The sequence below is a fragment of the Schistocerca cancellata genome, chromosome 5 (assembly GCF_023864275.1).
Source record: "Schistocerca cancellata isolate TAMUIC-IGC-003103 chromosome 5, iqSchCanc2.1, whole genome shotgun sequence".
NCBI classification, from domain to species: Eukaryota; Metazoa; Arthropoda; class Insecta; order Orthoptera; family Acrididae; genus Schistocerca; species Schistocerca cancellata.
In genome coordinates, this window is record NC_064630.1 from 382,963,257 (window position 1) to 382,973,283 (window position 10,027).

The following is a 10,027-nucleotide window of genomic DNA, read 5'->3' on the forward strand; positions in this document are numbered from 1 at the left end:
TACTGTATGGTCTTTAGCTGTGGAACAAGTACTCAGTATTATTGACATTTACAACTATTGTGCAGTCCATATAGCAGTTTTATCAGCAAGAAAGCTTCAATCGGATTACATTTGCTTGTTTGTTCACCCAGGGCACATCTTTCAGTGATATTTGATGTGCCATCATTATACAATGAAAATAAATAGCTTAATAACTCACTCTCCCTCAAGCTTTATGGGGGCTATGAGGTATTCCTAAACGTATTTTTCTGAAATTTTAAGCAAACAAATTCTGGGAACCTTTAAAAGAGTGTCTTCAAAATATAGGAAATTCAACATAAGATCAGTAGTGTTCCTTGCAAAAGGAATTTACTTTTGGTGGTTTATAAAGCTGAAGCATATGCCATGAAGAATATTTTTCTTCCATAAAGTCAGACATTTTATTCGAGAGGTAAAGTGGAATTCTGTTTATGAATTCAAGCTGCTTCTGCCTCAAGTGTACATAGTAATTTTATTAGCCTTCCTTGAGCCAATTTTTGGGAGCATCTGGATATCTACATGAGTAACAAAGGCATGCACCTACCCATCCTGTTACAAAATGTGAATAAGCACAGTCCAACAGACAGAAGGCCCACTGCAATCAACTGTAAAGGTGGTTTTCATTTGACTATGGGCACGTGAGACTTTTCCTTTAAAAAAGTCTGTCGAGGAAAATGTGCAACTTAATAGTATGTAACCCAATTACAACACTAAGTACGAAGGATCAATAACAATACTGAGAAAAAGACTACAACACATAAACATAAGATACTGCCAGCACAAAGGCCAATCAGATTGCTGTAAACATATGATGAACAGATATTGTAGGAGAAGTTGTGGTATTACAGTAGTAAAAACATTTATTTGCGCTTCTAAAAGGTGCATGCCACTCCCCCCTCCCCAAAGCTGGCCATTTTACAAACAGAAGCTATCTGCTGAAGTACAGTTCAGTTTGAGCCCATTACTGCTACTCACTGTACAAGGGTTGAGATACAAACACTCAGTTTTGAAGATCCTGAAATTTTCTCACTCTTGGTACACAACGCAAAAAAAAGAGTATCGGGGTTTAATACTGTATTGATACTGTTCTTAGTCATTTACAAATCCAATACAATTTATCTGAATAATGGAAAAAATCCATATTCATATGTGGACATTTGAATGGCGGTGAAGCAGGGATTCTTATGAAAGAAATCTGCATCTACACCTACACTCTGCGACCTACTGTGCGGTGCATAGCAGAGGGCACTTCCCATTGTACCTGTCATTAGGATTTCTTCCTGTTCCGCTCACATGGGGAGCGCAGGAACAATGATTGTTAGAATGGCTCTTTGCGTGCAGTGATTATTCTAATCTTATACTTACAGCCCCCATGTGAGCGATATGTATGGTATTTCAGTATATTCCTTGAGTAATAACTTACTGCTGGTTCTTCAAACTTTGTTGATAAACTTTCTATCAAGTGCGTTAGTTTTAATACATGAATAACACCAAAGAAAACTTGTTTCGAGTTAAGAAACTACAATTAGATATCAGTGATGTGGATAGCGGCCGGGAGAGGAGCGGATTAACCTCCACCGTGTTACGTACACAACAAAAAAAACTAACTGTGTAATGCAGTATAACACCCATAACAGATAGAATGATACCATAACAAACAACGCTAGGGTGACCCAACTGCCACATGCCAGTAAGTCCAAAATTCGTTTAACAGCAGACAGTGATCGAAATACCCCTGCACATTTGTGAAAATGTGAATAGCCACAACCGCTCATTCAGTTTATACTGGTACATTTAAAATGAAAGCACATACCAGAAAAACGTCAATGTGCCATCATCTGAAAATTTCTCTACGGGAGACGTTTGCGAACATTTCAGATTAGAGGAATTAACACCTTTCTCGTATGTTTTAGCAGATAGATGAGCGTCTTGCAAATCATTCGATGTCTTGGAATCCAGTTCTTTCAGTTTCACAGATTTTCTTAGGGTTGCCATTACTTATTCTGTTTGTCTTTCGAAGATTTTCGACTCTTTAACATCTTCCGTCACTCAGACATCGCCGCGCACTTTCCGCATGCCGCAAAAACAAACAACGTAGTTCCTTTGCCGTATGAATTCCAAAGATGTAAAATTCCTTCCACATATATCGACATACAACAAAAACTTTTTAGAGCTGACGGCTAGATTTTCTTTCACTGTGTTTAACAGTTCGTTGGTGGAGATGTTCTGACAGTGCAAATATATTTATTTTCTCTGAAAACTAAAGAGCAGTGCGCGGTCCCCCCACGTTTCCCTTTTCACGTTTCTCAAATTCTCAGTGTGGTACGTTTCACGGCGCAGGAGTCAAACGAATACTCGAATTGCATCTATGGGAGACAGCGCAACCAAGTACGTAAGTTTTCCTACTTCAGAGAAAATTAAATGTCCTTTTAACTACCCATTTCGTTACACAGGTTTTCAGCTTACTGCATTGTTTAAACCACCAAATTCGCACCTAATTACTAGTATAGAAGATTATCATTGATATGTACTTATTCAAATCAAATATATATTCATCATACACTTTTTCATTCATGTAACATTTGGATATACTATACACAATGTGAAACTTGAAGAAAGTCTCTTTATTATTTCACATTTTTGCTCTCAAGACTTGAATGTTACTTGATCATTCAATTTTTTCTTCTTTCCTTCTTCTTTTTCTCTTCTCAAAATCTCTTCATTCTTTGACTGTGGTCATGTTTCCTTTGCTTTGTCTATATTTTCCTTCTTTTCTTCGTGTATTTTCTTCAGAGTTCGTGTTCGTAATTTTGTTTCTGAGTTTGTCTCCTTCCTTTATCATTTCCTACGTATTTGTGCTTATTTTAGGTCTTGTTCTGTTTCTTCATTTTTTTTTTTTTTTTTTGCTTGAGCTGTTAACTACATCAAAAATTCTCTTGGTGAGGCTGCTGTTCATTCTACGTATGCGTCCATAGTGTCGGAATTGTGTGGACAATATATTTCGTGTGAGACGGCGTCAAAGTGCATTATGTGTATTATAATAGACCTCTCTGGTGCTATTGTACGCTCTGAGTTTGATGTGTGTAATGTAATGTTCCTTGGTTGTTGTGTTCGATTTATTTTACCTGCAAGTGCAAATATAGTTACTGGCACTAAATATCTTTTACTTACTATTATTTATTCAACTGTGTCTACTCTAATAGGCTATGGGCCCAGCGATGTATTTGGAATATGTATCTACATAATATAATAGTGAGAAAGTATTAGAAAAGTTAAAAGTAATGCACTTGTGTCAAGTACGAGTTATCCTTAAAGACGAATGCAACTCTTTTATATAATTCTTCGGTATTATTCTTTACGTAAAGAAAGATCACAGTTACCGTGAAAATGATCGTAGCTCAAATTCTGCAGATTGAAAGACTTACGGGTCGCGAAAACTACGCAACTTGGAAATTTGCAGTAGAAGCGTATTTACGTTTGGACGACATGGGATGTGGTGAATGGCAAAATGAAATCCACAGATCTGAATTATTCAAGTAAGGGTAGGAAAACAAAATCAAAGTTGACATTACTAGTTGACCCAGTGAATTATGTTCACGTTGAAAAAGCTACGACAGTGAAAGAAGCCTGGGACAAATTACGAAGTGCATTTGAGGATGGAGGTTTTACAAGGAAAGTAGGATTATTACGTGGGTTAATTATCACTTGGCTGGACAAATGCAAGAGTGTAGACAAATACGTCAACAAAATAATAGCTGCATCGAACCGACTGAGACATATTGGGTTTGGAATCGCTGACGAATGAATAGACACTACTGTTGGCAGGACTGCTCGAAAGGTATGCGCTTATGATTATGGGGACTGGAAAGCTTAGGTATACCTATGATGGGCGCCAATGTTAAAGTGAAAATCCTACCGGATGTAAAGAGTACTTCAAGCTCTCATGTATTGGAGAAGGAAACTGCATCTACTCTTTAGTAAAAAAAAAACAAAAGGAAGAAATCAGTGAGATGTCTGAAGAAGGGGCATATTGCATCTCAGTACAGAGAAAAAGTAAACCCAAGGTCAGACACGCAGCAGAAGAGGTATGTTGCTGATAGCCCAAAGAGAAGTACCAATAAAAAAGGTAAGGCACTCTCATGTTTCTATTCTTTTGGCGATGTGAGTAATCGTCAACAGGAATGGATTTTAGACTCAGCTGCATCTGTACATATTGTTAAAGATAAATCTCTTCTTTGTGATGTTAAAGATAAGACCCATATGGGAATATCTACTGTTGATGGCAGCAAGCTCCAGTGTCATTTAGCAGTGTAACTAGACCTACATGTAGGTGTAAATAGTGAACCCAGAATGCTTACAGCACATGGTGTTTATTATGTAAAAAATGTTGCAACTGACCTACTGTTTGTAGGGGAAATTGTCAAGAAGGGAAATACGGCCATTGTTGACATGCACAAAGCAAGAGTACTCAACGAAAATGGTAAAGTTATAACTGCAGCAAGTAACGAAAGAGGAATTTTTAAGTTGGATACCACTGGCAGAAACATAGAAATGTTAGTCATTCAGTATACTCAATAGAATGTTTTTTATGGCACTGCAGACTTGGACACCCACATAGAAAGACTATGTCTTTAATGAGGGATATGGTAAATGGAATACAGAATTATAGTGTATCCAAGGACCCTTGTCAGATATGCATAAAAGGAAAACAAGCAAGGCTATACTTTAAGACTAGTAAAAGTAAGTTTAGAGAGGTCTTACAGTTAATCCATGCAGATGTATGTGGCCCGATGGAGTGTGAATCCATAGGTGGTAGTTATTATTTTCATACATTTATTAGTTATTATTCATGATATGTTGTTGTTGTTGTGGTCTTGAGTCCTGAGACTGGTTTTATGCAGCTCTCCATGCTACACTATCCTGTGCAAGCTTCTTCATCTCCCAGTACCTACTGCAACCTACATCCTTCTGAATCTGCTTAGTGTATTCATCTCTTGGTCTCCCTCTACGATTTTTACCCTCCATGCTGCCCTCCAGTGCTAAATTTGTGATCCCTTGATGCCTCAAAACATGTCCTACCAACCGGTCCCTTCTTCTTGTCAAGTTGTGCCACAAACTCCTCTTCTCTCCAATTCTATTCAATACCTCCTCATTAGTTATGTGCTCTACCCATCTAATCTTCAGCATTCTTCTGTAGCACCACATTTCGAAAGATTCTATTCTCTTCTTGTCCAAACTATTTATCGTCCATGTTTCACTTCCATACATGGCTACACTCCATACAAATACTTTCAGAAACGACTTCCTGACACTTAAATCTATACTCGATGTTAACAAATTTGTCTTCCTCAGAAACGCTTTCCTTGCCATTGCCAGTCTACATTTTATATCCTCTCTACTTCAACCATCATCAGTTATTTTGCTCCCCAAATAGCAAAACTCCTTTACTATATTAAGTGTCTCATTTCCTAATCTAATTCCTTCAGCATCACCCGACTTAACTTGACTACGTTCCATTATCCTCGTTTTGCTTTTGTTGATGTTCATCTTATATCCTCCTTTCAAGACACTGTCCATTCCGTTCAACTGCTCTTCCAAGTCGTTTGCTGTCTCTGATAGAATTACAATGTCATCGGCGAACCTTAAGGTTTTTATTTCTTCTCCATGGATTTTAATACCTACTCCGAATTTTTCTTTTGTTTCCTTTACTGCTTGCTCAATATACAGATTGAATAACATCGAGGAGAGGCTAGAACCCTGTCTAACTACCTTCCCAACCACTGCTTCCCTTGCATGTCCCTCGACTCATAACTGCCATCTGGTTTCTGTACAAATTGTAAATAGCCTTTGGCTCCCTGTATTTTACCCCTGCCACCTTTAGAATTTGTAAGAGACTATTCCAGTCAACATTGTTAAAAGCGTTCTCTAAGTCTACAAATGCTAGAAACGTAGGTTTGCCTTTCCTTAATCTTTCTTCTAAGATAAGTCATAAGGTCAGTATTGCCTCATGTGTTCCAATATTTCTACAGAATCCAAACTGATCTTCCCCGAGGTCGGCTTCTATCAGTTTTTACATTCGTCTGTAAAGAATTCGCGTTAGTATTTTGCAGCTGTGACTTCTTAAACTGATAGTTCGCTAATTTTCACATCTGTCCACACCTTCTTTCTTTGGAATGGGAATTATTATATTCTTCTTGAAGTCTGAGGGTATTTCGCCTGTCTCATACATCCTGCTCACCAGAGTTTTGTCAGGACTGGCTCTCCCAAGGCCGTCTTTAGTTCTAATGGAATGTTGTCTACTCCCAGGGCCTTGTCTCGACTCAGGTCTTTCAGTGCTCTGTCGAACTCTTCATGCAGTATCGTATCTCCCATTTCATCTTCATCTACATCCTCTTCCATTTCCACAATATTGTCCTCAAGTACATCGCCCTTGTATAGAGCCTCTACATACTCCTTCCACCTTTCTGCTTTTCCTTCTTTGCTTAGAACTGGGTTTCCATCTGAGCTCTTGATATTCATATAAGTGGTTCTCTTTTCTACAAAGGCCTCTTTAATTTTCCTGTAGGCTGTATCTATCTTACCACTAGTGATATGCGCCTCTACTTCCTTACATTTGTCCTCTAGCCATCCCTGCTTAGCCATTTTGCACTTCCTGTCGATCTCATGTTTGAGACGTTTGTATTCCTTTTTGCCTACTTCATTTACTGCAGTTTTATATTTTCTCCTTTCATCAATTAAATTCAATATTTCTTCTGTTACCCAAGGATTTCCACTAGTCCTCGTCTTTTTACCTACTTGAGCCTCTGCTGCCTTCACTACTTCATCCCTCAGAGCTACCCATTCTTCTTCTACTGTATTTCTTTCCCCCATTCCTTTCAATTGTTCCCTTATGCTCTCCCTGAAACTCTGTACAACCTCTGGTTTAGTCAATTTTTCCAGGTCCCATCTCCTTAAATTCCCACCTTTTTGCAGTTTCTTCAGTTTTAATCACAGTTCATAACCAATAGATTGTGGTCATAGTCCACATCTGCCCCTGGAAATCTCTCACAATTTAAAACCTGGTTTCTAAATCTCTGTCTTACCATTATATATTCTATCTGCTACCTTCTAGTATCTCCAGGATTCTTCCATGTATACAACCTTCTTTTATGATTCTTGAACGAAGTGTTAACTATGATTAAGTTATGCTCTGTGCAAAATTCTACCAGACGGCTTCCTCTTTCATTTCTTAACGCCAATCCATAATGACCTTCTATGTTTCCTTCTCTCCCTTTTCCTACTCTCGAATTCCAGTCACCGATGACTATTAAATTTTCGTCTCCCTTCACCACCTGAATAATTTCTTTTATCTCATCATACATTTCATCAATTTCTTCATCCTCTGCAGAACTAGCTGGCATATAAACTGTAGTAGGTGTGGGTTTAGTGTCTATCTTTGTCACAATAATGCGTTCACTATGCTGTTTGTAGTAGCTTACCCGCACTCCTATTTTTTTATTCATTATTAAACCTACTCCTGCATTACCCCTATTTGATTTTGTATTTATAACCCTGTATTCACCTGACCAAAAGTCTTGTTCCTCCTGCCACTGAAGTTCACTAATTCCCACTATATCCAACTTTAACCTATCCATTTCCCTTTTTAAATTTTCTAACTTACCTGCCTGATTAAGGGATCTGACATTCCACAGTCCAATCCGTAGAACGCCAGTTTTCTTTCTCCTGATAACGACGTCCTCTTGAGTAGTCCCCGCCCAGAGATCTGAATGGGGGACTATTTTACCTCCGGAATATTTTACCCAAGAGGACGCCATCATCATTTAATCATACAGTAAAGCTGCATGTCCTTGGGAAAAATTATGGCTGTAGTTTCCCCTTGCTTTCAGCCATTCACAGTACCAGCACAGCAAGGCCGTTTTGGTTAGTGTCAGATCATCAGTCATCCAGACTGTTGCCCCTGCAACTACTGAAAAGGCTGCTGCGCCTCTTCAGGAACCACACGTTTGTCTGGCCTCTTAACAGATACCCCTCCGTTGTGGTTGCACCTACAGTACGGCCATCTGTATCGCTGAGGCACGCATCCCTCCCCACCAACGGCAAGGTCCATGTTTCATGGGGTAGGGGGGGGGGGATTCACGATATACTGATGTTTATTTTCTTACATTAGTTCCAAAGACCAAGTGAGTGATATTTTTGAGGAACATTGTAGTATGGTTCAAAGGTGGACGGGAGAAAATATATTAACCAGAAATTGATGACACGTCTGGTAAAAATGGTAATCAGGCATCAAACTACCGTAAGGTACAGCCCATCTCAAAATGGGGTCGCTGAATGGGCTAACAGAACCATTGTCATAAAAGCAAGGAGCATGATAACTGCTACTAGATTATCAAAAGATTTTTTCATAGAGGCGGTATCAATGCCAGTATATTTGAACAATAGATCACCTACAAAAGCATTAAGGAATAAAACCTACTATGAGATATGAGTAGGAAGGAAGCCTGACCTAAGCAATATAAGGGTTTTTGGATGTGATGCAATGGCGCACATTCGAAAACAGCTGAGAGGAAAATGGGATCCAAAAGCTAAAATGTATATTTTTGAAGGCTATTGTGAGAATTCAAAGGGCTACCAATTAATGGATCCATTGAATAAAAGGATAGTTACAAGCAGAGATGTAGTATTCTTTAAAAATAGAAAGGACTCTGAAGAGGTCAAGACTACTAAGTTAACTGCACATAGTTCTGAGAGTGAAACTTTATGTGAAGAAAGAGAAAGTGAAGAATTGGAAGAGGATAGTCAAAAAAAAGGAGACTATTTATGATGACAATAAGTTTGAGGATGAACAAAATGAAGGTGTTCTTCTCACATACCAAAACCAAAAGAATATCCGGATTTTGAGATTATGCAGCCCTGTCTTTTAATGATGGGCCAGCAACAGCAGAAGAAGCAATGAGCAGCCTGAACTCCCAAGAATGGAAAAGCGATGGAGAGGTAATTGGAATCTTTATCTCAGAATGAAACCTTTCAATGGGCAAATACGCCACCAGGTAAGAAAACATTACAGGCAAGATGGGTATTCACTTTGAAGAGCCCTGAAAATTCATCACCAAGATGTAAAGCACGACTTGTAATAAATGGATTTTTGCAAAAACAAGGAGTAGATTACAAAGAAACTTTTTCGCCTGTAGTCAAGTGTGCCTCACTGAGATATCTTGTAGCCTTGGCAGCAAAACGAAATTTAACAATTCATCATATAGATGTAAAAACAGTATATTTAAATGGGGAATTAGAGGAGGAGATATATGTCATCCCACCAAGAGAAGCCATGAAAATGAGATTGGAAAGGGAAAAGATTCGGCATTTGTAAAAGGTATTTATGGACTTAAATAAAGTGAACATTGCTGAAATCGATGTCTATATAAAACTCTAATAAATATGAATATGAAGCAATCTTAGGCAGATCCCAGTCTGTACTATAAAAGGCGAAGAGAAGTGATAATAATAATGGCAATATGGGTGGACGACTTCTTTACTCTGACTGAAATCGAAAGCCAAATGAGAATTTTTAAGAAATGGTTGCAAACCATGTTTAAGGTGTATGATCTGGGAAAAGTTAAAAGTTATTTAGGTATGCAGATCACTAAGGATGAAGAGAGACAAGAACTGAGTATAAATCAATCATCATATACAGAAAAAATCTGAAAGAAATCTGGCATGAATGATTGTAAACCCATAACTACTCCAATGAAAGTAGGAGATGTGGAATGTGATAAGAATGTTCCATATTTAGAAGCAGTAGGGAATCTGTTATATTTGTCTCAAATGTCACAACCTGACATTGCTTTTGCAGAAACCGAAAGGAAAAGCATTGGAAAGCTGTGAATAGGATATTCTGATATCTAAGAGGAACTTCAAACCACAAATTAGGGTATTATAGAGATGGTAACGCAAAACTAGAAGTCTAGAGTGATGCGGACTGGGGGAGTGAATTGGGACCTAAGCACTC

The 10,027-nt window shown here is 38.3% G+C and overlaps 1 protein-coding gene across 2 annotated transcripts in view; it reads right to left on the reverse strand.

Moving 5' to 3' along the window:
• LOC126188964 (phosphatidylserine synthase 2-like) overlaps window positions 1–2,103 on the reverse strand; it is a 243,146-nt gene extending 241,043 nt beyond the window's left edge. For both annotated transcript variants that reach the window (XR_007537887.1, XM_049930723.1), the window contains exon 1: window positions 1,832–2,103. Coding sequence is in view for 1 of the 2 variants with exons in the window: in XM_049930723.1 (XP_049786680.1) it covers window positions 1,832–2,013 (182 nt within the window). In the remaining variant the exon portion in view is untranslated. The remainder of the gene's footprint in view (window positions 1–1,831) is intronic.
• Between the last annotated feature and the right edge of the window lie 7,924 nt (window positions 2,104–10,027).